General features: G+C 51.0%; 2 protein-coding genes across 4 annotated transcripts in view; one reads left to right on the top strand and one right to left on the bottom strand.

Moving 5' to 3' along the window:
• Positions 1–20: 20 nt before the first annotated feature.
• Positions 21–27,091, bottom strand: COG4 (component of oligomeric golgi complex 4). 3 transcript variants are annotated; one of them, XM_088135450.1, is made up of 19 exons: positions 26,810–26,993; positions 26,634–26,716; positions 26,435–26,549; positions 26,006–26,180; positions 25,261–25,454; positions 24,025–24,130; positions 23,360–23,517; positions 22,310–22,368; positions 20,904–21,037; positions 19,592–19,710; positions 18,834–19,000; positions 17,699–17,864; positions 16,808–16,870; positions 16,255–16,371; positions 15,726–15,818; positions 14,517–14,600; positions 14,148–14,249; positions 866–994; positions 21–690 (listed from the first exon to the last, which is right to left on the bottom strand). In XM_088135450.1, the coding sequence occupies exons 1-19, from the start codon at positions 26,900–26,902 to the stop codon at positions 556–558; spliced, it is 2,292 nt and encodes a 763-aa protein (XP_087991576.1). In that variant the 5' UTR covers positions 26,903–26,993; the 3' UTR covers positions 21–555. The 3 variants fall into 3 exon arrangements, with proteins under 3 accessions (XP_087991576.1, XP_087991574.1, XP_087991575.1); XM_088135448.1 differs by lacking the exon at positions 26,435–26,549 and having other exon boundaries at positions 26,810–27,091; XM_088135449.1 differs by lacking the exon at positions 26,435–26,549 and having other exon boundaries at positions 26,015–26,180; positions 26,810–27,091.
• SF3B3 (splicing factor 3b subunit 3) overlaps positions 26,960–27,556 on the top strand; it is a 55,423-nt gene continuing 54,826 nt past the window's right edge. Inside the window, exon 1 of the mRNA XM_088135436.1 lies at positions 26,960–27,092. The gene's annotated coding sequence lies outside the window, so the exon portion shown is untranslated. The remainder of the gene's footprint in view (positions 27,093–27,556) is intronic.

Genomic DNA, 27,556 nt, shown 5'->3' with positions numbered 1-27,556 from the left:
CTGAACACAATCAAACAGCATTACAGTATTAGCAGTTTTTATTATAAATTCCTTGGGTCTGTCAGCTAATTCAGCCATCTCCATGCTAGTCTCCACCTCTTAAGTACCAGCACCCGTTAGAGACTTCAGGATCAGGCAGCCCGGAGGCAGCTCCAGCTGAAGGTCAGACTAAGCTTCCTGACACAAGAGCAGCCACAAGTGGAAGCCCTGTGCCAGAGGGCCGATCGTGTGCTGGACTGTCTGCCAGGGATGCCTTCATCTGGGTGCCTGCCATGAGCAGGGGGCTGAACTGATAGCCCCTCCTGAGCCCAGGATGCTGGGTTTCTGCCGAGCTATGTGTTGGGAGACACACAACGCTCACGTGCAAGGCAGGTAAGTAAGGAGGCACAAATCTAGCCGAGCTCCTTAATGTTTGCTGGAGAGGAAAATTTTCCTAACTCCAGTTTTCAGCAGAACAGCTTTACATTTTCCCTAAATCAGCAAGTGGCTCAGCTTCCATCCTGCTTAGCAGCCACCAGTCACAGGAAGAGGCGACAAATTAAAAAGCTCCAATGGCTACAGGCGCAGCCGTTTGATGTCTTCACTACGGAAATCCATCCGGAGAGCCAGCACTTGGCGGACCTCTGCTGGCGTAAGACACCACGTCAGCGGGCCTGAATTTGGTCCCCAGTAATCCAAGATCTCCGTTACCTAAAAGAGAAAAACATCGATCTGTCCATCTGGCAGAGCCTTGCAGCCCAAGGGCAGGGGCCAATGCTTGAAAGGCAGCAGAATCAGCTGCCCTGCTTGGTTTTGGCTTCAGCCTGTCTAGGACCTCGTGCCCCCCTGCCCCCCAGGCTTAGGGAGTAAAGGCCGGAGGGCCCACCCTTTCCAGATTGAGAATGGTTGCCATCTGGGAGAGCCGAGCAAATTTGTCACGGATGGTCCAGGTGGTGATTGTAGTGAGGTAGGCTATCAGGGACCTCAGTTCTTTGTCAAACTGCAGCCCGCCAAGCTGAGGAGACAGAAAGCAGCTAAGTGAGGTTGAACCACTGGCCGGGCATTAGTTAATTATCCACACCGTCCCCCCGGCTGAGCAGCTAGGAACAGCTTTACCTTTGAATTACACCAAGGCAGAGAAGTATGAGGAAAGACCCACCATGGAGGAGCCTCTCCTCACTCTAAATTGCTCCTGCTTGCTTTACCCACCCACCCTAAACTGCCCACCCATCTCCTTGGCAGTTATCTTGTCTCAGCCCTTTTAGGTAGGACAAGTCAGGAAACACTCCACGAGGACTAATGGGTGTAACAAGAGAATCTCGAAAGCCAGACAGATCCCTAGCCCTAAGCCGGTCTCTTAAACCAAGGAGTGGGGCAACCTGGACTTGCTTCCTCACCCCTCCTCTCTTTCAGGGCCAAGTTTTAAAGAACAGGGAAGTAGCCCTTGGAGTGCCAAAATTGCTGGGGCTGCAACTGCTATTATTTGATAAGGTAAAGGGGGCTCTGGGTTGCCAAGGGAGAGGGGCTGTTTCTCTGGGGCATCATCATCTGACCAAGCCCGTGGCACACTATAGAAGCCGCTTCCCTGCCCTCACCACATGGGGCAGAACCTTGCATTCCCCCCTGCAGAGCTGCAGGAAGCTTGGTGCAAAGCAGAGTGTGTGGTCTCCACTCACAAAAAAGGGTAAGGGGCTCGTTTTGTCCCCTGCAATTGCTATTAGAAGTGGGATTGAGCTACCCCACCCCAGTGACAAGAACTGCCACAGTCTCGCCTGGGAGTCAGGCCATCAGATCTGAAGGAAGTGCACACTTGGATTGAAATCCAGGTATTTCAGCAGGTAGGTCCAGCTGAGGAAGGAGAAATAATAAAGATTATTGTGGGAATTGGAGCAGTCAAGCCAGGCAGATCCGATTAACACTTTCCTGGACTAGACTGCAGAACTTTCCAAGAAGAAACACAGCAATAATGGGAGACTTCAACTACCCAGTGATAGTTGTAAAACCAGCTGCAAGGTCCTAAGAATTCCTTAGTGGTCTTGCTGACTATTTCATTTTCCAGAAAGTTAAAGAGGAGACAAGGGGATCAACTGTTCTAGATTGGATCCTAACTGATAAAGAAGAGCTGGTAGAAAAGGGAAAAGCACTGGGGATCTTGGGAGGAAGTGACCACATCACCTTATGGTTGTGCAGAAACTGGAGTATAGTAGTTCATGCACACGGGATTTCAAGGGAGCCAATTTCAAGAAGCTTAGAGAAGTACTAGACCAGATGTCATGGAGAAGATGATAGGACACTAGCAGGTGATAGATAGAGCTCTTCAGTTCCTGTTCTGCTTTGGTCTTCCCCTCAAAAGGTCCAGTGTTGCAGTGGACCAAAGAGAACAACTCAGTGAAGAAAGGAGTGGCAACCAAAAGTACACAAAGACACAGGGAGCCCCTAGCTACCATGAATGTGTTTGAACTCTTCAAGACCAGATCAGGGTATCATCTCACTGACCCTTTCTGTGATCTCATGGAGGACAAGCAGAGGGTCAGAGGATTGGATAATGACAAGTGTTGAAGAAAAAAAGATCCAAGTACAGTGGGGCAAAAAAGTATTTAGTCAGCCACCAATTGTGCAAGTTCTCCCACTTAAAAAGATGAGAGAGGCCTGTAATTTTCCTCATAGGTATACCTCAACTATGAGAGACAAAATGAGGAAAAAAATCCAGAAAATCACATTGTCTGATTTTTAAAGAATTTATTTGCAAATCATGGTGGAAAATAAGTATTTGGTCACCTACAAACAAGCAAGATGTCTGGCTCTCACAGACCTGTAACTACTTCTTTAAGAGGCTCCTCTGTCCTCCACTCGTTACCTGTAGTAATTGTCAGGTTCGGTCAGCACGGGGCTTCGGGGAAGCTCGCAGCCAGACCACGCGAACTCCCCCGGCGGTAGCTAGCGAGGAAAAGAGGAACTGAAAGCGCCGCTAATTAATGGGCCACCTGCGCCCAGCCAAACAGGAAAACCGCAGCGGAAGCTTTAACTATACACTGATAACGGCGCGAGCCAACAATGTAACGGGGCCGCAGGCAGCGAAACAAGATCGCAGCACAGAACCCTTGGGCTTGCACGTAACGGGGAGGGACCAACCCAAGCCGGAGGGGACTGCCAATCAAGGACAATGGACCCTGACCGAACCTGCCATCATGGACAATCAAGAGGGATTATTGGGGGGCCGATAATCCGCAGCGGTAACGCGATCGCGGGGCGGAAAAAAGCGCGGGAAGGGGGGAATATAACGAGTGATGCAATTGTACCAAGCCAGTCCTGGCTTTGCTTGTGACTGCTACGTTACGCATGAGTAAACCTCTTTTGTGAACCACACGTGTCACGGGAGTTTCTCTGTCGAACGGGGCAAATCTTACATAAAGCCAGGACTCACCATTAGCGCTACCCGGTACCACCGAGGAGCATTTCCCTTTCTAATACAGGCATGACCAGCGACGAGGAATCCGTGGGTCAGCTGGAGCATGAGGAACCCAGGCTCGAGGAGGGACGGTCAGAGCCACCCGGGAGCGACGGGACAGCGGCCAGGGCCGGGTACCCTCCAACCGAGCGGTGGTCGATGTGCGTGAACCAAGCGCCAGACAGCTCAGGCGTCACGATGACCCAGGGTTCGGGGCCCCGGAACCGCGAGTGGGACGAGAAGCTCGCCCGACTAGAGGAGAAGGTGGAGCGGCGCCTAGACGCCGTGGAGGCGATGCTCCAGACCTTGCTACAGAGAGTGGGACCATCGGCGGTGAGCGATGGCACGAGCAACAGGGGTGGCAGTCCAGCACCCCAGCCGGCACCGCCCACGATGCCCCGGTCGGTGGACCGACAGGCGGTGGACGCCCTGAGACTTCGAGGCATCACCGGGAAGTTCTCAGGGGACCCTGAACAGCTGCCGCACTTTTTGACGCACGTCAGGGGTTTTATGCAGAGGGGTGGTCACCTATTCGCTAGGGACGAGGATAGAGTATCCTACGTGGCTGAGCTGTTAGACGGCCAAGCGGCTAGCTGGGTGATCGGACTATACGACGCCAACGCGGCGGAACTGCGGAGTTTCCCGGACTTCATGCAGGCGCTTCGGGACAGATTCGAGGACACACTGAGCGCCAAGTGGGCTGAGGACGACATCCTGCAGTTCAGACAGCAGGACAAGTCGGTATCGGAGTACGCCCTGGAGTTCCAGAGGTTGGTAGAGAAGCTCACGGACTGGCCGGAGTCCCTGAGGGTGAAGTATTTTAAGAGGGGGCTCAATCCAGAGATCCTGGAGCGGGCACTGGGACGGGATGACCCGTCCACAGTGAAAGATTGGATCTGGCTAGCCGGAACGGCGGAATCGGCGTGGCGGCAGATTCAACAAAGCGCGAGGCGACGGGACCAGACGAGGGACCGGCCGAGGGAGAGACCCCCAGAGGAAAGGCGGAGCAGTCGGCGGCAGTCCACCGGGGGGCGAGAGGCGACCAGAACCCCGAACCTGTGCTTCTGGTGCGGAGGCAGAGGCCACCAAGTGGCGCAGTGCCCAACGGAGCGGGAAGGAGCCTCACCATGGCCCGAAGTCAAGCCCCCGCGTCCTACCGGGAAAAGGGCCGGCGACCGACCGCAGAAGAGTGCAGTGGCGGCGGTGACCGAAAGAGGACGGAGGGGGTGGTCGACCCCGGAGACGGCGTCCTCCGGAGAGGACTCGGAGCCGGCGGGAAACGAGGCGCGCTCACACTGAACGGTGTCCCAGTGCGAGCAGGGGAACCAAGGCGCGCGGACCCAATCGGGGATGAGGACTGCCCTCCGTTCCGGGTGAGGATACACATCCGGGGGGTGAGATCCGGAGGGGAGGCACAGCTGCGGGCGCTGCTGGATTCAGGCTGCACCCACTGCTTGATGCACCCAGCTGTGGTCTCGGGACTCGGACTACAGCTGAGGCGCCTCCAGGAGCCCATTGCATTCAGCCAGCTAGACGGCACGCTGGCGGGGGGGGGCCAGCTCAGTATTACACCGAGCCGGTCCAGATGACAATCGGGAGCCACCGGGAAGAACTAAGATTTGTGGTGGTCCCGGTGGCCGACTACGCGGTGGTGCTCGGCTTGGCGTGGCTGCGGCGACGGAACCCACGGGTCGACTGGACGGCGGAGGCAGTGCGATTCAGGGTCAACAGGCTGGCGGAGTGCGAGAGCAGAGGGGACCGGGCCGTGGCAACGGGCGCGACCGCAACCACAGACGGGCAAGTGGAGGATCCAAGGCACAGGGAGGCGGGGCAAGAGCAGACGGAGCCCGAGACCCGGGCAGCAACAGCAGCAACAGCAGCGCCGGAACCCCGGAGACTCGCAATGATCCCGAGGCGTGGGGAGGCAGCGGCAACTGGCGGAACAACTGCAAAACGAGAGACAGAGTCCGGGGAACCCACGACGAGCGGCGGAATCCCGAGGCAATATCGAGACCTGGCGGCGGCGTTTGGGGAGAAGGAGTCCGACCAGCTCCCTCCACACCGACCCAGTGATTGCGCCATCGAGTTAGAGCCAGGGGCAACGCTGCCCAAACCGAGAATGTACTCCCTGTCAATGAGGGAGATGGGGGCTCTGCGGGAGTTCATAGACAAGAACCTAGCGCGGGGATTCATCCAACCCGCGAAGTCACCATTAGCGGCCCCGGTACTATTCCGGGAGAAGGATGGCTCGCTCCGGATGTGCATGGACTACCGGGGGCTGAACGCAATCAGCACCGAGTACAAATACCCCCTCCCCCTGATGAAGGACTTAATGTCGCACCTATCTAAGGGGAGGGTGTTCACAAAACTGGACTTGCGCGAAGCTTACTTTAGGGTCAGGATCCGCGCTAAAGATGAATGGAAAACGGCGTTCAACACGCTGCTCGGAAGCTACCAGTTTTCCGTGATGCTGTTCGGATTAAAAGGGGCCCCGGGGGTGTTTATGCAGCTAATAAATGAGGTGCTGCACGACCTACTCTACCGGGGCGTCCTGGTCTACCTGGACGACATCCTCATCTACACCGAAACCCTGGCGGAACACGTGAGCCTGGTGCGCACGGTGCTCCAGAGACTGCTGAAGGCGCAGCTGTACGCGAAGCTATCAAAATGCGAGTTTCATCTGGAGCAGCTGGACTACCTCGGCTACCGGATATCCAGTCGGGGAATTGAGATGGACCCAGCGAAAGTAAAGGATGTTCTGGGCTGGCAAGCGCCGCGAACCCGGAGGCAACTTCAAAGCTTCTTGGGGTTTGCGAACTTCTACAGACAGTTTATCCCGAACTTCGCCCAAATCGCCCTTCCCCTAACAGACTTGCTAAAAACCAAGGGCACTGGAAAACCCCCCAAGCCCAGCATGACACTTGCGTGGACTGCAGAATGCCAGGGGGCATTTGAGGAGCTAAAACGGCGGTTCATAGCGGAGCCGATCCTGTGCCATCCCGACCCAGATCGGCGGTTTATCATCCAAGTAGATGCGTCAGACGTGGCAACGGGGGCGGTCCTGCTCCAGCCCAGTCCGGAGGGGGCCATCCACCCATGCGCCTACGCCTCCCGCAAATTCACAGAGACAGAGAGAAGGTGGATGGTGTGGGAGAAAGAGGCATACGCCGTCAAGTGGGCGCTAGCCACGTGGAGGCATCTATTGGAGGGGGCAGCTGAACCATTCGAGGTGTGGACGGACCACAAGAACCTTGAGGCCCTGAAGGCCCCGCGTAAGCTATCCCCCAAACAGGCGCGGTGGTCCCAATACTTCGGGAGGTTCAGGTTCACCCTAAAACACATCCCCGGGAAGTGCAACTTCCTAGCAGACGGGTTGTCTCGCATGCCCCAGCACGCCAGCCTACGAGAGGAGATCATGGACTCCATCATCCCTGCCAGCAGGCTGGCTGCAAAGGCGGTGACCCGGAGCCAGACCAAGGGGGAGTGACGGGACGCGGCGCCTGAGGTAAAGCAAGGGTTTGCAGAGGCGGTGGAGCGGGACGCTTGGCTCAAGCAAAACCGAGAAGCGCTAACCAGCCAAGAGGGTTTGTGGTGGCACGAAGGGAAGTTGTACGTGCCTGAGGGGTGCCGATGGGAGGTCATGGAAAGAGCCCACGACAGCCGGAACGCGGGGCATTACGGCTTCGTGAAGACGCTCCACTTAATTCGGCGGCAGTTCTGGTGGCCAACGCTCCGGAAGGACGTGGAGGCATACTCGGGGGGTTACCCGGTGTGCGCGACGGCGAAAGGGGCCAAAGGCAAGCCTAGGGGGTTACTTCAGTCGGTAGCGGAGCCCGACGGCCCATGGCAAGAGATCGCCATGGACTTCATAGTAGAGCTCCCGGAGAGTAAGGGGAAGACCGCCATTTGGGTGGTTATGGACTTATTCTCCAAACAAGCGCACTTTGTAGCGTGCCGGCGAGTCCCCACGGCAGAGAGGTTGGCGAGGCTGTTCGTGCAACATATTTACCGGCTGCACGGTGCGCCCCGACGGGTCGTCAGCGATCGGGGTGGCAACTTCATCGCGCAGTTCTGGAGGGAGTTCCTGAAGCGGGTGGGGACGAAGCAAGCCCTTTCCTCCGCGGCGCATCCACAGACGGACGGAGCCACGGAACGCCTGAACAGGGGGGTCGAACAGTACCTGCGCTGCTATGTGGGGCACCAACAGGACGATTGGGCGGAGCTACTGCCATTCGCGGAAGTAGCATACAATAACGCCGTCCACAAGAGTACCGGCTTTTCTCCATTCAAAGTAGCTACCGGGAGAGACTTCGTCTCCATGCCGGAGTTGCCTCAGCCGGAATCCCAAATCAACTCCCTGGACGCCTGGTTCGCCCAAATCGACGCCACCCGGCAAGCGGCGCACGCGGCATTGCAAAGAGCCAAAGCCGATTACAAAAAACACGCGGACCGCAAGAGACTCCCCGAGGGGCAGTGGAAAGTGGGGGACCAGGTGTATTTGTCAACCAAAAACCTAAAGACGCACCAGACATCGAAAAAACTCAGCCCGAGGTTTGTGGGGCCGTTTCCCATTGCAGAGGTCATCAATCCAGTGACCGTCAGGCTGACGCTCCCGAAAAGCCTCGGGAAGATCCACCCACTGTTCCACTGCAGCCTGCTAAAGCTGCACCAGCCGGGGAACGCCTGGCACAAGGCAGAGGGGGTGCCACCACCCATCATGGTCGGTGGGGAGCAGCATTTCGAGATCAACCAGATACTGGACGCTAGGAGGCACAAGGGGCAGGTCCAGCTCCTAGTGCAATGGAAACATTTTCCAGAGTCCCACAGCGAATGGGTAAGCAAAACCCACATAAGAGCGCCGGACCTAGTGCGGGACTTTTACAATAAATACCCCGGGAAACCGAAATAAAGTCGGGGGGAGTTGTCTTCAGGGGGGCGGTATGTCAGGTTTGGTCAGCACGGGGCTTCGGGGAAGCTCGCAGCCAGACCACGCGAACTCCCCCAGCGGTAGCTAGCGAAGAAAAGAGGAACTGAAAGCGCCGCTAATTAATGGGCCACCTGCGCCCAGCCAAACAGGAAAACCGCAGCGGAAGCTTTAACTATACACTGATAAAGGTGCGAGCCAACAATGTAACAGGGCCGCAGGCAGCGAAACAAGATCGCCGCGCAGCACAGAACCCTCGGGCTTGCACGTAACGGGGAGGGACCAACCCAAGCCGGAGGGGACTGCCAATCAAGGACAATGGACCCTGACCGAACCTGCCATCATGGACAATCAAGAGGGATTATTGGGGGGCCGATAATCCGCAGCAGTAACGCGATCGCGGGGCGGAAAAAAGCGCGGGAAGGGGGGAATATAACGAGTGATGCAATTGTACCAAGCCAGTCCTGGCTTTGCTTGTGACTGCTACGTTACGCATGAGTAAACCTCTTTTGTGAACCACACGTGTCACGGGAGTTTCTCTGTCGAACGGGGCAAATCTTACAGTAATGGCATCTGTTTGACCTTGTTATCCGTATAAAAGACACCTGTCCACAACCTCAAACAGTCACACTCCAAACTCCACTATGGTCAAGACCAAAGAGCCGTCGAAGGACACCAGAAACAAAATCGTAGACGTGCACCAGGCTGGGAAGACTGAATCTGCAATAGGCAAGCAGCTTGGTGTGAAGAAATCAACTGTGGGAGCAATAATTAGAAAATGGAAGACACACAAGACCACTGATAATCTCCCTTGATCTGGGGCTCCACGCAAGATCTCACCCCGTGGGGTCAAAATGATCACAAGAACGGTGAGCAAAAATCCCAGAACCACACAGGGGGACGTAGTGAATGACCTGCAGAGAGCTGGGACCAAAGTAACAAAGGCTACCATCAGTAACACACTACACCGCCAGGGACTCAAATCCTGCAGTGTCAGACGTGTCCCCCTGCTTAAGCCAGTACATGTCCGGGCCCGTCTGAAGTTTGCTAGAGAGCATTTGGATGATCCAGAAGAGGATTGGGAGAATGTCATATGGTCAGATGAAACCAAAGTAGAACGTTTTGGTCTAAACTCAACTCGTCGGGTTTGGAGGAGAGAGAATGCTGAGTTGCATCCAAAGAACACCATACCTACTGTGAAGCATGGGGTGGAAACATCATGTTTTGGGGCTGTTTTTCTGCAAAGGGACCAGGACGACTGATCCGTGTAAAGGAAAGAATGAATGGGGCCATGTATCGTGAGATTTTGAGTGAACACCTCCTTCCATCAGCAAGGGCATTGAAGATGAAACGTGGCTGGGTCTTTCAGCATGACAATGATCCCAAACACACCGCCTGGGCAACGAAGGAGTGGCTTCGTAAGAAGCATTTCAAGGTCCTGGAGTGGCCTAGCCAGTCTCCAGATCTCAACCCCATGGAAAACCTTTGGAGGGAGTTGAAAGTCCGTGTTGCCCAGCGACCGCCCCAAAATATCACTGCTCTAGAGGAGATCTGCATGGAAGAATGGGCCAAAATACCAGCAACAGTGTGTGAAAACCTTGTGAAGACTTACAGAAAACGTTTGACCTCTGTCATTGCCAACAAAGGATATATAACAAAGTATTGAGATGAACTTTTGATATTGACCAAATACTTATTTTCCACCATGATTTGCAAATAAATTCTTTAAAAATCAGACAATGTGATTTTCTGGATTTTTTTCCCCCATTTTGTCTCTCATAGTTGAGGTATACCTATGATGAAAATTACAGGCCTCTCTCATCTTTTTAAGTGGGAGAACTTGCACAATTGGTGGCTGACTAAATACTTTTTTGCCCCACTGTAACTATGGATTGGTCAGCTTGACATTGTTAGGCAAAACTCTTGAACAATTTAATAAACGGTTGGTTGCTAAGCATTTAAAGAAGAATGCATTGTCAGAAACCAGCAAAAGTTTATCAAGAATCTATTATGACCAGTTTAGCTGATCATGGGAATGTGAGGTTGTAGGGTATCTTGTGGTTTTAGTAGAGAAGATGGCAAAATATGGGCTAAATTATGCTACTGGGATATGGATACACAGCTTGTTGAACAACCCATCCAACAAACTGTGGGGATAGCAAACACCTTAGTGGACACTATCAAGATTCAGGAGGATTCTGGAAAGCTGGGCAAACTCAGTAAGATGAATTTGAATGGGGACAAATGCAAAGTCCTATACTTCTGCAGAAGAAAATCAAAACCATGAAGACAGGATTGGTGGAGGGAACCATAGATGATGTGAAAAGGGTCTGGGTGTCTTAGTGGATCACAAGCTGAACATGAACCAACAGTCTGTTTCTGAAGTAAAGGTAGACCTTGCTTACTGACTGCTTCATTCAGGGATCGTTCAAAGTTATGATGGAGCTGAAAAAATAACTTTACAACCAATGCCCGTATTTATGACCTTTACAGCTTCCCTCAATCACATGATTGCCATTACAGTCAATACATGTTGTCCTGTGCCTGACCTGTTGTCTTTCCTTCCTCCCCCTTGCAGAGCAGAGAGAGTGGAGAGGAAGGGATTACAAGGGAGTAAGCAGGCACACAATGGGGAATACACAATGAAAGCAATTTGCTGGCACTGGCAGCTGCTAGCGTGCTACGCAAACAGCCCAGTGTATTCCCCATTGTGTACCTGCTTACTCCCTTGTAATCCCTCCCTCTCCAATGAATGTAAATATAAACATTAATTCCCTTCTTGCTGATTATCCCAGCACCAGGGTGAGTATTCCAAAGGGTGGGGGAATGGGGAAAAGGAAAGGACAATTGTCATGTGATTTCCCACTTAGCAACCGCTTCACTTAACGACAGCTGCCACTCCCAATTGTGGTTGCTAAACAAGGACTACCTGTATAGTGTCAAAAGTCAAAATAAGTCACTATTCTCTTCATTCTGTCAGAGCACACCTAAACTACTGCACCCAGTTCTGGGCACCACTCTTTAGGAAGAGCACTGACAAACTTGAGAAGAGTAACAAAGATGAACGGTAGTTCAAGAGAGAATACCTATTTTTCAGGAAGACCCAGATTTTTTTCAAGTATAGATATGATTTGAATTTCAAGAGACTTGGCTACTAAAATTTCTAAAGTAGAGATTTCAATTAATACTTCTAAAGTAGGTGAAATCAATTGATACTTCACAGATGGCACAAATAATTGTTAATGGTATACTTAACTAAATTATTTCAGATACAGAAAGGAACAAGACAAGGTTGCCCACTGTCTCCTCTTTTGTTTATTTTAGTTCTTGAAATATTGAAGAGATATAAGACAAGATGAGAGGATCGTGGGTGTAAAGATTAAAAAAGAGTCATATAAGTTAAGGGCTTTTGCAGATGACTTGGTTTTCATTTTGGCAGACCCCTTAAAGGGAATTGAATTTTTAATGAGTAAATTAAAAGAAGTTGGGGTCTTAGCAGGTTTCAAGATTAATGAACAGAAGACAAAGATGTTAACAAAAAACATGAAAACGAGATCAAACACAATTGATAAATAAAAGAGTTTTTAAGACTGAGAAGAAGGTAAAATACTTGGGTATAACTATGACAAATATGAACTGTATGTTATTTCAAAATGACTATGTTAAGACACAGAATGAAGTTAAAAAAGAGATGTCAAGATGGGACAAATTATAGTTGTCACTGTTGGGTAGAATTTCTGTGATTAAGATAAATGTTTTACCTAGAATGTTATTTTTGTTTCAGAAATACCTTTTTTGACAACTGATGTACTATTTAAACAGTGGCAGAAGGATATATCTAAATTTGTACAGCAAGGGAAAAAAGACAAGTTAAATATAAGGTACTAAAAGATGTGAAGGAAAGAGGAGGATTGGGCTTACCAGATTTGAAACTATATTTTGCTGAAAGAGTGGGTGTTGTTAAGAAATAGAAGGTTATTGGATTTGGAAGGTCACAATTTTATCTATGGTATGATAAAGCTAAGGCGAATGTAGATTTTAAAAATCATATCAGATGAGCTATTCTTAGAATAGGAAATAAATATAAATTTAGGTTTTGCCCCAAAACACCTTTGTGGCTTTCAGCACAAGCAGCATTTTCCAGACAAGAAATGATAAGTAAACATAAATGGTTAACCTACCGTGATGTACTAGAATTTTCTCAAGGGTATTGTAAAACAAAATCAAGGGAAGATTTGACAATAGGATATCATTGCCAATGGTTTTCTTATGTACAATTATCCGAAAAGTTTAAAGATTTTATGGTTTTGAACAAAGACTGAGTTTGAAACAGAATTGTGTATTAATGACAACCATGTTATTGCTAAAATGTATGAACTTTTGCTGAAATATGAGATAGAAGAACAAGAAGTGAAAGAATATATGATAAAATGGGCTAAATATTTTGGCTACAATATACAAATGGATCAATGGGAAAATATGTGGTTGAAAGGACTGAAATTTACATTATGTTCTAGCCTAAAAAGAATTTTTATAAAATGATGTATTGTTGGTGTTTGTCACCAGAGAAATTGTCTAGAATGTCTAAAGATACTTTGAATCTTTGTTGGAAATGTGAACAACATGAAGGGACATTTTACCATGTATGGTGGACATGTAAAAAGCTAAAAAAAAATTGGATACAAATATATATATTAATTCAGAAGATTTTAAAGATTAAAGTACAACTGAAGCCAGAGACTTTTCTTTTGGGACTAATGGACAGGCAATTAGAAAAAAGTCATGGAACCCTGCTGTCATATATGACAACTGCAGCGAGACTGTTATAAGCTCAAAAATGGAAAGGTTCAACACTACCCACAATGGAGGAGTGGCTGGTGAAGTTGATGGAACTTGCAGAGATGGCTAAATTGATTTATTTGGTTAGAGAAAAAACAGTATCTACATTTATGGCTGACTGGAAACCCTTTATAGACTTTTTGCATGAAATGGAAAGAAATGCATTGATGATTTGTGGTTTGATGATCAGAAAAAAACTGGACAATAGAAAAAAGTGAGGTTACTTTTGTAATCATAGAGTAAGTTCATTTTGTAATTGTACTTATATTTGCTGCAAAAGAAATTGGAAGCCTGTTCTTTTTTTCCTTTTTGTTTTCTCTTTCTGCATTTTTTTCTTCTTGCTTTGCTTCTTTTACTCTTTATCAGTTTGTGTTAGTTTTTATGTTCTTTGTAAAACTTTTAATAAAATTTATAAAAAAAAAAAGAGAAGAGTAATGAAGAAGAGAAGGGGCCTGAAATCAGAAACAGTTGGAGGCCTTGGGTGAAGAATGCCTGGAGAAGAGAGGACTGCAGAGGGGTGACAGGATAGTATATTCTTCAAGTATCTGACATGCTGCAATGCAGAAGGTGGGGCACTCTGGAGTTATTCTATAGGACAGAAAAAGAAACTACAGGCTTCTATTACAAGGTAGATGATACTGGTTGGAGATAAGAAAAAAAACCCCTCATGTTAAGACCTGTTCAACAATGAAACAGACTGGTATGCAAAAGAGTAGCCTTCGCCAGAGGTCTTGAGAAAGAGGACAGATGGCTGACTACCAGGGATGCTGTCGCACTAGATTCCTGTGTGGCACAGGAGGCTGGGCTAGATGACCCAAGCTTTACATTCTGGTTGCTTTGGTAGGACTTGGGTCACGAAGCGTGGGCAAAAAAATAACACTCAGATTTTAATACTGGCATGCTTGGCAACCGTGCCTGCAGGTTGGCCTTGCTGGTCAGCTTTCTGCCCCTCCTTACCCGACTGAAGGTGGACTTGAGAACAACCTTCTCCAGCTCCAGAGCAACTAGGTTGGTCATCAGGCTGGTGAGGCTGTCATAGATCGCAGGCGAGAGTCCTGCCTGCAGAGGGGGAGAAGGGTGCTCTTGTCACAAGCAGACAGAGGCCAGAGGGACAACACTCCCACCCCCAGCCCCGCTCCAGGGAGGAGGCTGCCAAGTGCCACTCCAACGAATCAGGTGCCCTGGCCTTCCGCTGGCAAGCTGACCGCACAGCAGGGCAGCTGCTTCTTCCTGGAAATGACCGGTGCCCATGTGCCAAAGGACCCTAGGCGTCACGAATCCTGAGAGGAAGTCCCTGTCAACAAAGCTCTTGTGACTCAATCATACCTTGAACTCCACCATTTGCTGCTCCAGGTTCAGAATGAACTGCTGTACCCAGGGGTCGTTGGCTTCGTAGTCATTGAACTCTTCCTGAAAGAGCAGCAGAGAGCAGAGTTGGTCTCCAGGTGCTTCTCTCCCACGATCACCTGCAGCTGTTCCTTTGCCTCCCTCAATCACCAGGAGTGGCTTCAACTGGCCTGGGTCTCTGCGGGAAGCCCAGCTGCCCTGTCTTTCTCTGAGCCACCAGAGAGAGTATTTTCATTTAAAATAATAGGTTTACCAAGCAGCAGAAAGGAAGTCTGGCATGGTCAGAGTGTGCCTAGCTAGCAGCTATTCCCGCAGAGACCTTCTGAAAGCATCTGCCTGCCTGGGGGAGGGTGTGAGAGCCTCCGGTCTGGCTCCTGCTGCTTCCGTTCCTGCTTAGCAGGAGGAGACCAAAGGCTGTGGGGCCCCGGGGGCTGTGGGAGGTTTGCATGGAGGAAGAGCTTTTTCCTGTGAGAAGCTAGGCTCTAAAGGAAGAGCAGTGGCAGGGCGAAAGAAAGAAACCCTGGACGTAGGGAAAGGAGCCTGCTGCAAGGACAGCGTTTGCTGCAGCGGAAGAAACGGGGCCGTGGAAGGAGTGCGAGGAAAGAAGCCCCTCTCCCCCCAAGCCCCTGGGCTTCAGGCCACCACTGACTCAAAGCTCTGGGCGGAGAAGAATTACACAGGTGGTGTCTGAAAAGGCTGTGGCTGACTGGCAAGTCCCCCCTCCCCATCATCAGAGGGAAAGTGAGCCCCTGAGCAGGTTCTGTTCTCCTTCCCAGGCTGATTTCAGAGAGGCTTCTCCATGTCCGCCCTTCGAGGTGGGCCAGGTCAGGAAACAGATACCACAAGCAATATTGGAGCTTTACTGTACTGAGACCTCAAAAGCCTGACAGCATTTCCCCCGTCCCTCCCTCTTACACCAAAGAGAGTCAAGAACGGCAAACTTGGGATTCTTCCTCACCCCTTCCGGTCTTTTTGCACCATGTTCATGTTTTATTAATGATTGCAATATAGTTTCTTCAAAGCTACCTCCGTGCTCCTCTATGCCCCCCGCGCAGGCATTCCGGTGCCCCACATCTGCTCCCCTGTACTGCCTCAGTCAAGCCTTCAATTTGGTGAGAATGGTATCCCCGGAGACCTGCTTCTCCAGCATCCTGCATTCAGGGAAGCAGATGGGGACAGAGGACTCACCTCCTCGATGTTGTGGGAGACAGACAGGAAGAGGTTAATCCAGGGTTTCACCTGTGGTTTGACTGCTGAGTTTGTGAGTTCATTCAGGCCTTCCTGGGCCACCAGAGAGAGAACAAGGGTCAGTCAGCAGCCCATCCTAGTTTCTCTAGGCTCCCCTATGCACACCAACAGCCTGGGAGCTGATCCTGGCCAAGGTGCAAACCTTTGGGGGACCCCCTGCCTTTGGGAGAAGAGAAGCTGCTTCTATTCTCAAGAACTATCACATCTCTCTGAGCTGAAGCTCTCAGCAAAATGGGGTGAGTGAAACAGGGGCTATAGGGTGTCCAGAGAAGGGCCTGTTGCATGCCTGACCACAGTTCACCTCCTGGCTGGAAAGCCCACCAGCCAGGCCGTGGGTGCTGCCACCTAACCAGCCTGGCTGATCTTGTCTGCTTCGCTTCATCCAGGCGCACTCTGAAGCCAAAGGCCTGGAAAGTGGCAGGATCTGGAGGCCTTGCAACAGGTAAAGGTCCAAGGGCCAGAAGCTCACCTGCAGCAGGTCGCGAAACTTGCTGGAGACTGCAGCCATGTCAGAAAGGCAGCTATCCAACTTGGGCCGAGCCTGTTCTCCTCCAAAGCCCTGGCTGAGGAGCTCGGAACAGTCGCTCTGCGTGGAAGCACAAATCCAGCCAATGATGGAAATGAGACACAACTGCTCTCAGTAAGAGGAGGGGAGGCAACAGCCTACACGCAGGGATATCCTCCAGTAGCTCAAGTTTTCCTTCCATTTCCCACACAACCTAACCCCTGAGATTTGGCCTCTTGGAAGGCACAGAAACTCCCTGCTCCAAACCCAGCATCTCTGGGCTTCCCAGCAGACGTTTTATATCCCAGTTCTTCAGACTGTAGTTTTGTGTACCCATCTTTGGGACAAGGCAGTAAGGAAGTACTAAAAATAAAGCAAGACTTCCAGTTGAGATAAAGCGATTCTATTAATTATCTTAGCAACAAGATGGATTTGAATCATGCAAATACACAGAGGAAAGGAGGACAGGACACCAAGATAGACCACTTCTAGCCAAGAGCTCAGAGCCGACAAATACCTCCAGGGTCTTCTTCAGCGTCATGATGTTCTCGCTGCAGGCCTCCACATTGTTTAAAGTCACCTGAAGAGATGGAGTCAAAAGCAGCAAATGGAATGGTCAGACTCCTCTGCAACTTCCCACCTCTCAACAGCAACCGCACCACAAGGGCCTTTGTCTCCCAGGGAGCATTTCAGTCACTGGCTCCTCCGAGGAAGATATCTGCCACGGAGGAGGAGCAGTGGCGGGGGAAAATGAAGGAGGAGAGGGTCTGTGTGGTCAGATACCCGATCCCCAACTTCCTTTTTCATCTCAGTACCAGGCTGGCCCTCAAAACCTGGCCCAAAACCCGTTCCCTGGCCCCATCTAGGAGGGGAAAGACCGGCTCTCTGAGAGCGGGCCCAACGGAGGGCAGAGAGATGTTCCCATTTTCGCTGGTTCAAGGGAGCTGGGCCTACAGGCCACCCACACTTCCTTGGGTGGGGGGACTTACTGTGAAGAGGATTCCATTTATTTGATCATCAGTCCCCAGGCCTTGGCATGTGGGGCTGCCATTTTAGGAAAAGAGTGTGCATCTAGGCTGACCTGTCTATGCCAGAAGGCACTGCCGCCCCATCCACCCACTCTCTCTGCTTTTAACACGAGACCCAACTGCGTTCTTCAGGTGAATAAATGTCTCGACCTCCTTTCCTCTTCAATAAAAATGATTTTTTCCCCAGGTACTTGAGTAAGACAAGCAACTTCTCTTGCGACCCCTGCTTGAACGAACTGCGCTGTGTTGGTGCTTGCAACAGCTTTCTGAAAGTCCCGTTTGCTGGCCCTCGAGCCCAGCTGCGCTGGCTCTGAGGAAGAGCCCCTGCCTTTCCCTCCAGTCCAGGCTTTGCCCCCAAGGTCCCCATCTGGGCAACTCACCAGGAAGGACCGCTTGGCCTCGTCGGCGCTCTCAATGCCTTTGGGGTCGAACTTGCCCTGCTGGAGGCTGCTCTGCATGAGGCTCACGGCGCTGGTCACGCCCCTCTGGAAGTCCTGGAAAGGGGTGGCCGGGAAGCCCATTTTCAGCTTGTTGCCCAGGACTTCCCTGTGAAGAGAAGGAAGACTTCAAGCAAGGCTGCTGGGAACCTCGGAGTGGGCCGGCTTCTTCTGGGCCAGGCGGAAGCAAGACCAAGGGCCTCAAAGCCACAAACCCGAGTCTTTCCCTCCCCGGCTCTTACCCTTGGCTAGGAAAGCAACAGTGTCCCCCCCCCCCACCCAAGAGCACTGCACAGGGCTTTGCGCGCACAGCAAAGCAAGGCCGCTTCCTGCCCATGTTCGTCTGACGTAAATTCTGCCCTTGGGCACAGAAAGAGTCTTGGCCATCCTTGCCAAGCTATCTGGAGCAGGAAATAGTTGAATCTGTAGTTCTGTCGTTTATTTCAAACTCAGAACATTTAATCCAGAGAAGGGTGCACAAAGGGGGTCAGACTTCTTTATATACTCGGACCTTGGAAAGCCCCTTTGGGAGACCCTTTTGCCCAGAAGCAGGGCGAAGAAAAGCATTTGCAGTAGGGCTCTGCACAAAACCGAACGAGTGCTCAGCTCTGTGTCCAAGCGCACCGGGGCTCGGAAGTTTAGCCGACCCATTTCAGTGCAGGAGCCGTCCGAGAACGGAGCAGACTTCCTCCTTATTTAAACCGGGCTTGGCCTGCTGGGGACCATCCAAGGTCTGGTTACTCCAGCGGCAGTGGCGGCAGGCAAGCTGGCTGCAGTGGAGGATTCCTGCACTGGACAGGAGTTGGAGGAGATGATCTCCAAGGTCCCCTCCCACCCTCAGGGTTCTGGGAGATCCTCTCCTCCAATCCTCTGGAGATCATCTAGTCCAGCCCCCAAGTCTGCACATCTATTTTCCGATAACCTGCAACAGTTAGGCCTGTGGGAAGCCCACCCAGTCCAAAGAGCATCTCGTGTCTCTGCTGCTTTATGGCGACCTAGATGAGACGTGGCAGAACCTCTGATTCCTGGAAGAGCTCCTCAAACGTTGCCCATCGGAGTCTCCGTCCCCACCACCTACCTGAACTCTGACTCGAGCTCAGCGATGGAATGGTTGATCATGGCACAGAGACAGTCAATGCTGGAACTGGAAAGAGCTCTCCCAATGCATTTCTTCACTATGTAGAAAACATCGTCCACCATGCTGGAGGTTAGCTGACCCTTCTCACAGGTGTCCATCGCCACAGCCTAGCAGAAAGGCCAACTTGCTCTTGTAATTTGCTCTGACCTACATCTTTTGGGCTTGTCAGGCCCACAAACACTGGGTCTACCCAGGCAGCCAGGGAGGCCTAGCTCCTGGCATCCTAAATTTTACTGTTTCTGAAGACAAGAGAATGAAAGAGTTTCTTTCCTCAGCAGAAAATGTCAAACTGGTCTTATCATCATCGCCATCTCCTCTGCTCAGCTATGGCTGGATTCACACTGCATTAAGTCATATCTTGCTGACCAAACCACAACTGGAAAGCCAAACCAACATTATAGGAAACTGAGACACTCCTGAGTAGGAGAGTCCAGTTACTTCAACTGAGAGAACTTGGCTTCCATCCCTAGCAGGCTAGAAAAGCTCCTGGCTGAAGCTTGGATTGTTGGAGCAGTCAAGGTGGACTAGCCGAAGGCATTTTCCTTCCCACTGGGCTTTCCATGAAGGAAATGGATCCACCTTTCCATAGGCAGTTTTGGCAGCGTGACTTACGTATGCAACTGAGTATGTTGGGATGGGCCTGCTCCATCCAGGAAGGAAAGGAGAACAGATGCGAAGTTCCAGACAGCTTATCCTACCTTATTAACAGTCTCTCTCATAAAGTACTCTTCCATGGTGATGTAGTAGCCAATCAGCTCTTGCATGGCACAGCTCAGAAAGCAATTGTTGAGCAGTTTGTCCAGGCACTTCTGATGCTCTGTGAAGCAGAACCACAACGATTAAGAAACGGCAGAACGTTTTGAAAAACGATACAAGCAGGACTAGCACAGGGGTGGAAAAGATGTAATCAAAATACTGAGTTAAGGAGACTTAATTCTGTGCAGTTGAGAATTTAGAAAGGCCATTAAATATTGAAGAGATGATGTTGCAAAGGCCTGTGGCTCCAGATGGCAAATCTTTCATGAGGCACCTTCTTAATACCCCCCATGCACTCCCCTATCTTAAAAGGCATCTGTGGCCTACTTGGCAAGTATTGGGCACGGCCTGTCTCCTTTGCTGCCAAGGTGTCAGGGTCACAGCACCAAAGGCAAGAGAGGACTGACACGTTGGAAGGACAGGAGGAGTCCTGGCACGCAAGGGCAGCCATAGCTAGCCCACTACAGTTCCCAGAGCTGAACGGGTGGCAGTGGTGGAAGAGCTATTGTCTCCTTCCCAAGGCCTGCCCCCTTCCCAGCCGGCCTGGTTGATGGGATGCTCAGCACGTGATCCACAGGCGGCTCTCTTTCTTTTACGATCAGGGAGCGGCAAAACAGCCCTAGGCTTATACTGCGTTCATAGGTGTTGCCCAGAACAATTCTCAGGTTCCTGGCACTCATGATTAAAATATTGGGAGTCCATTTACAGACTGGGTGCAACTACGGTTAGTATCATCAATGAATATATTTCTTTGCTATAACTTCTTGAAGTGGCTTACAAGGCATACAGTAAAATTCATTAATTATAGTACAAGAACACAGACGTTAAGATGAGCTTCTGGAGAGAGACAGAGAGAGAGGAGGAGAGCACAGGCATCCCTACCAGGGACGGACAAGAATGTGTTTCGAACCACAGTATCTGAATTCACACCACACACACAGTCCACACCACGACATAACATGATATGGAAACCCAGCCTTGATAAAATCAGATAAAATTTTATACTATGACATTTTAGACGGCTGTGTTTTTCATATCAGTTGGGGAGTAAGCCAGGCACACTCCAAGGGACAAAGAAACAACATGCCAAACCCAGGTGGCAGGATTTGGTTCTTTATAGGCTTCCTCGTGTCATGCATGGGGCACCTCCAAGGTTCATTATGGCCGATAAAGGCAATGACGGAGCCGTAGGAAGGAAGCCAACTGACTCCCACGTCACACCTAGGCTCCCTAGCAAGCACCCAGGGGTTTTACCTTGCTTCACCTCCTCGGAAGCCATAGAATCTCCCACATCAAAGTCAGAGATGATGCGCCTCCTGATGAATCTCAGATAAAGTTCACTCCGGGCATTCATCAAGGTGACCTCGGTTAAAATAGGGTCAAGCTCCCTGTGAGTAGCAAAGCAAAGGTCAGCTGGAGAAAGGGGACGCAGAACCAGTCTGCTGAGCCAAGTGTAAAAATGTCCAACAAGGAGCTCTCTGGGTATGACATTTTACTATCTTCAGTTTCCTCGTGGCACTGCTGAAAATTCTTCTGCAATTCTCACAAGAGGTGCACAGGCAAGGAATGGCTCATGTTGGACGTGGATTCTATGGAAATCTGTCAGTCATCTGCAGATTTTCCCAACTAACTGAACACCACAACACAAAGATCAAAGTATCAAAGAACAGGAAACCAGAACTGTCCTTGCTGGGACTAATGGATAGAAAATTAAAAAAGAGTTATGGAAGATTGTTTTTATATATGATAGCTGCTGCAAGACTATTATATGCACAAAAATGGAAAGACTCTGAAATGCCCACAATGGAGGAATGGCTGCTGAAGATGACAGAATTAGCAGAGATGGCAAAACTGACTTGTTTGAGTAGAGAGAGGACAATCGCTACATTTATTAGTGACTGGAAACCTCTTATGGACTTTTTGCTGGGGAAAAAAAAATGAACTTGTGATTTATGGGTGTGATGACTAGAAAGGGTAGACTATGGAAAGAAGGAAATTATGTTGCAACCTTAGAGAGAGAGGGTAAAATATAAATGTACTTGTAACTGCTGATAAGGTTAGAAGTCACTTTATTATTTTTTTTATTTTCTTTCATTTTTTTCTCTTTGTACCTTTTTTCACTTAAAACTTTCCTTTACTCTTTTTACTTTTTTTCTTCCAAAATTTGTATTGTTTTTATTCTCTTAAAAATTTCTTTAATAAATAAAAATTATATCAAAAAAAAAAAAGAAGTATCAAAGAATACAGTGGATTTCAGCCCCTGCTGGACCATGCTACTGTAAGGGGAATTGTAATTTCCCCCAAAATCAGAGCACGTCCCTGGCTTCTATAGTAAATCTGACCTCTCTAATGTAGCATAGCAGCTAAGAGGAAGCCCCAAAGCTCCCAGGCAAGTCACATTCTCCTGGAGCGACATCTAAAGACCTGCACCAACTGTATTCAGCTCCCCTTCTGAAGAACCTGCTGCTCATTCCCAGAGTGGACACGGGCCTGTGGGAGAGGGCTGGCACTATGTCTGGCCCCCTCGAGGGCTACAAGGAACCAGCCAATCTCATAACTCATCCCTGAGTTGCTCAGCAAATCTGAATCTTCCCCAGGAAAGAGCTTGTCTCGCTTTTATCTGCCCTGCAAGCTGAAAGAGGAAAAAGAGGTGGCCCCACCTTGGTTCGATTTTCTCTCCCACCGCACTCCTCATCGCGCTGCTCTGAACATGCTGGAACTGCAAGCAGTGGAAGACAAGAGCTGTTACGCTTCTCTTCACCGGGCCAACCCACACCAGGCAGCGGCTTTGGGGGAACAATCTTCCCAAGATCTCACTGCAGACCAACCCTCTGAGGGCAGAAGGAACAGGACCGATCCCAGGCCACAGCAGCATTGGCCAGGCCGGGCTGAAGCAGCCCAGAGAAAAATGGCTCCTTCCTCAACCCAAGGCAAACCTGGAGAATCCAAGCCAAGACTCCTGGTTTCAATAGCCCCTGCCCTGCCCTGCCCTGCCCTGCCCTGCCCTGCCCTGCCCAGCGTGGATCTTGCTGCAGGGGCTGCTAGGAAGTGGAAGGGCAGTCTTGGGAGAAGCCACACTGCCGCGGTCTTGCTGCTGGAAGTATGATTTGAGATGCGACAGCTGTTTCCACCCTTGAAACATTTTTGTGACAAATCTCTTAAGTGCAGGAGCCCTTAAGCTGTGCTGGGCCTGGTTCAGACCCCAGATGAACCCCAGGTTGGCCCTTGGCAGCCTAGAGTCCTGCCCTGACTGAACAAGCATCTTGTTTCCCAGGACAAATGTTCCCGGTTAGTTGGGTCCAAGGTAAAACCAGCGTGGTTCCTTTTCTGTCAGTTAGAATCCCAGGGCTTCGTTGTGGGCATGCCCACCTTTAGGGTTTTTATTTTAATTGTCCATTTCACCAAACTTTCTGCAAGTTAGTTGGTAGCCAGCGTGGCTTGCAGTCAATATTGCTCCTGTAATTCTGGGGTGGAAAAACAAGAGAGCCAAATTCCCGTTTCTGCCTATGGCTGGAACATTTACAATGTTTTGGGCTTGTTTGGTCCCAGTGCAGCTAATCTGGAATGTTCTGAAAAATATTCCACGCAGGGTGCTTTATTGTAAACAAACAACAAAATATATTTTCCATTTCATGCACACTCCTGAGAGTAAGACCCAGCAAATCACAGGGAAGCCACCTGGAACATTCAGCCTTTTTTCCTTCTCTTACCTGCCTACGATAGTCTCTCTGCTGGATAAACTTCTCCACAACCTTCTCCACCTGCTGGTCACATTCTGCTTGCAGGTGCTTGATCAAGGCATAAAGCCTGCCAGGCCCGTAGTACGTCTCCACAATGGGCTGATGGGTCTCCACAATGCGTGCGATCCCTGCAAAGAAAGCCCAAACCCGAGAACCCACAGTTGCTGCCAAATTGCTAGTTTTTAATGCAAAGAAGAGAAGGAGCATACTGGGAATTAATGAATTAAAACTTAGTTTTTGACCTGGCCTGCTCAGTCTCAAGCGTGAAGAACCGCTCACCCAGCCCTGCCTAGGAGGATACAGAAGTCAGGCGGAACCACAGCAAAAGGTGCCGGCCAACACCACCACCCCACCCCACCCCGCCCCGCCCCGCCCCTTTGTCCCAGAGTCTACCAGGGGTGTAGTCTTGTCACAGCTACAAAGACTCCCTGGGAGGCCTCAGCCTAGCTGATTGCTTCCCCTTGTCCTCCTCTATGAGATTCCAAAGAAAAGCAGCACAAAGAAGCTCGGTGCCCCCCTGCCCACACAGGTGGAAGGCTCAACATGGCTGTGATGGTCCCTCTGGGGTCAGCCAAGGAATAACGCCTCACTCATCTCTTCTGGGTTCTCAGGATGAAAGCTGGGCAGGGCTTTACCTTCAAAGAGGAGTGTCAGCGTGTCTGCAAAAAGGACTGCAGCTCTTCGGTCCGTTGTGTCGGTCTGCAATGCTAACTGTAAATTCTCTTCTGCTTTGTTAGCAACCTGGAAAGAAGAGGGCCCCTTAGCCTGCTCTGTTGTCTCACAGCACCAACTTGCTGACACTCACTGGTGTAAGATGGCTCACCATTGCCATCTACTACTTCTTATTGCATACCAACTGACCAATATCCTCCTGAAACAAACTGCAGATACTTCAAAGAACAAATAATAGGCAGTTACGGAAGACTTCACTGATCTGCTGGGACAGCCAAAATGTACTAAGCATATCTTCTATAAACTCCTGGCAAGGTTCCTCTTTCAGAAGGTAGAGGATCAAAGAGGAGATTCACTTTCATCACAAGTGGTAGGGAACAGATGGCCAATTAAGTTTTATTGGTGAAAACCCAGTGAAGAGACTCCAGGTTCATGCTGGAATTCTCAAACTTACAGAAAGCCAAAGGTGAAAGGATAATCTAACATTTTGATTCCAGGAAAGTGGTATTTATTAAATAATTTTTTTAAAAAAAGAGGCAAGGCAGAATAGAGATATGTTATTGGAGAAAGGAACACAAAGTTAGTGTGTATTCCTGAAGCAAGGATTATGAATTCATTTCTAACTTCTATCACATTCTCAAAAAGGTGTGCAAATTTCAGGGTAATTCAAAATTATACCTGAAGGGATGGAAAGAAATCTCATCCAATTTGTAGATGGATAGAACTGGGAAGGGTTGCTAGCACCTCAAAACAAAATTCAGGGTTAGGGATGCGCCACCTGGTAGCACGGGTTATCAGCTGATCTTTGCCTTGTGGCTGATTACAAACAGAACACAACTTGGCAGCATGAAAGCTTACTCTTTTTTACAATAACGAGTACACCTCAAACATTAGAAGAGAAGCTGATTGCAACACACTGAAAGAAGCCTATATCAGCTATCCAGGAAACTGTGCAAAACACATGGAGTTAAATTGAAGCTGAAAATTGATAACATTGAGATCAGTGAATAACAGGGGTACTCACTTTGTTCCTCAAAAGATACCTGCTTCTAATCACATCCAGCTGATTCACTGGATAAGAAGAAAAGCAGCAGAGCCCCCAGATGCTATGTGGTTCATCCACTAGAATGACACAGTGCAGAGTACCTCTCAGCGCCATGAGTGCTGCTGTCCATCCACAACCCTGCAGGGACACTCACCTGTTTGCAAAGGTATTTGGAGAAGTTACTCAGCCCTTCTTCATGCAGACCTAGCAGGGGGAAGATCTTGAAGAAGCGTTCTACTTGTGGCAGGTCTTCCTGCTTCATGGCAGCATCAAATTTCTCAGTAACAATTCTCTTCAGCTGCTGTTCTGCTTCCTGCAGGAGCTTCAAGTTGGCATCAGTTATGGTGCCTGCCCAGAAAAGAGAAGGAGTTTCAGTATTATTTTGATTTATAGGTGCTGGAATTAGTTTAAATCAGGGTTTCTCAACCTTGGGAACTTGAAGATATGTGGACTTCAACACCCAGCATTCCCCAGCCAGCATGGCTGGCTAGGGAATTCTGGGAGTTGAAGTCCACACATCTTCAAGTTCCCAAGGTTGAGAAACACTGGTTTAAATAAATAATTCAGAGTCTTAAGAGGGTTGTGAACTGGAGACAGAGGAAAAGCTTGGGAGTATCCCCTATTTCAGTCAAAACTAAGAGTTAAATTCTTTTTAATTTCACATCAATAAAGCATTACTGATTTACGGTATTTAGTATCGCATATTTTTCAGTAAAGATTTCACAAAACATTCTTCAGGTTACAAACAGGCGACACCCAGACAGCAATCTGGGCGCTGAAAGCAAGAGACCAGCAAAGCTCTCGGAAGGGCAAATCGCTCACTCTGGGCACGGCAGGCCCTGGGAGCCCTTTGAGGAAGAGCCAGACGCTAAACGCCGGGAAGAGACGCGCTTCCCTACCCTCCTGACCCTGCCTGCTCAGCTCAATGACCGATTTGTCTAAAGAAAGGTAGCGATGAATGTGGGCTGCCGCTTGCTCATAATCTTCGCTCCGTAGCGCCGCCTGAACGCCGTCTGTGCAGAACTTCAGGTCCAAGATGTCGTCTGCTCTCTGGATGGCCTGATAGAGGCGGTTCTGCAGAAGCAAAGGGGTCCCAGTGAGTGGAAGGCCGGTGTCGGGGGGGGGCAGACAGGCCCAGCGCCCCGATTCCCCTCGGGGCTTCTGCGCCCGGGGAGGCGGCCCAGGAGGAAGCCGGCCCGCCCCCCGCGCAGACACTCTGCCCGGCCGCGCCTTACTGCCGGACGAGCCCCGCTCCCAAGGCGGACCGACCTCCGCCCCCTCGACCGCGCGGGGAAGGAGAGGCGCTTGGCGGGCCCGCCCGGACCGACCTTGGCCAGGTCCAGCTGCCGGACCTTGCTGCTGACGTTCTCGGCCAGGCGGCAGGTGAAGGCGATGGTGCCCCCCAGCTGCTGCGCGTCCCCCTCGATCAGCTGCAGGTTGGGGCTGCAAAGGCGGGGAGAGGAGCGCCGGAATGAGGCCCCGCCGGCCCGGCCCCGCCCGGCCCGGCCCCGGCGCCGCGCCACTCACCCCATCCGGTGCAGCGCCGCCACCTTCCCCTCCAGGGCGCCGCGCTGCTCCAGCAGCAGCTCCAGCTCCGCCCGCGTCTCTCCCTGCAAAGCGAAGCAAACGCGCACTCGAGGCCGCCCGGGGCCAGCAGCCTCGCCCTCGCCGCCCCACCCCGCGGCCCACGGCCCGCAGCCCACCTCCTCGCGGCACAGGCGGCTGTAGGCGGCCTCCAGCTCCGGCAGCTCGGTGAGGGCGCGCAGCTGCTCCAGCGAGAGCGCGGAGGCGCACATCCCGGCGGCTGCGGGAACCCGGCTGGGGCCTGACGCAAGGAGCGAGAGGGCCTCGCGCGCCGCCCGCTGCGTCAGGCGCGGCGAGGGCAGCCCGCGCGCCGCTCGCCTGGAAGGACCCCCGGAGGCGGAGCGCGGGCCGTGCAGCGCGCGAGGGGGCGACGGGATCCGCCGCCATCCGCGCCGATCCGCGGTAGGTGCCGCCGAATTTCGCCCGGGGCCCTGGCTGGGGCGCCCGGGAGCCCCACCCGGACCGCCGCGAGGGGCCGGCGGGGCCCGTCGTGGGGAGAGCGTCCGGGCGCTTCCCGCCGTGGGGCTGCGGCGCGGGTGGAAGGCCGCTCGGGCGAGCCCGGCCGGCCCTGCCCGTTGTCGCGTTTGGCCCTGGCGCGGGATGGGCTCTTGCCTTATTTTGACTCCCCGAGACTGTGTGGGTATTTTCGGTCCCATCTCGGGGCCTCGTTCACGGCCAGGTGTCTCTGACCCAGCGGGCGGGGAGCCGCGGAAGCCTTTCCTCGTCTTCAGTACGACTGCGAGTTAAACACGTTGTGAAAAGGGTGTTAACAGTATTTCTAGTCCCAGAGGTGGTTTTTTCCCTTTACTAATTGACTTGCAAAATTTTGTAAAAAGATATCCTTTTATTGGATATTTGGGATGTTT

This window comes from Python bivittatus, unplaced genomic scaffold (genome assembly GCF_059951505.1).
Source record: "Python bivittatus isolate LINGU-HERP-01145 unplaced genomic scaffold, Pbiv_v1 ctg000170_np1212, whole genome shotgun sequence".
NCBI classification, from domain to species: domain Eukaryota; kingdom Metazoa; phylum Chordata; class Lepidosauria; order Squamata; family Pythonidae; genus Python; species Python bivittatus.
Note: the sequence above shows the minus strand (reverse complement) of the source record. Positions and strands in the feature narration are given on the sequence as shown.

Bases quoted from the DNA above. Each gene is read 5' to 3' on its own strand.
- COG4 (XM_088135448.1), bottom strand. From the start codon at position 27,077: ATGGCGGCGGATCCCGTCGCCCCCTCGCGCGCTGCACGGCCCGCGCTC. The intron at 19,711-20,903 runs GTAAAACCCCTG...TCTGCTTCACAG, and splicing joins TTCCGAGGAGGTGAAGCAAG to AGCATCAGAAGTGCCTGGAC. The intron at 14,601-15,725 runs GTGAGTCCTCTG...CTGCTCTTTCAG, and splicing joins TCTCCCACAACATCGAGGAG to GAAGAGTTCAATGACTACGA.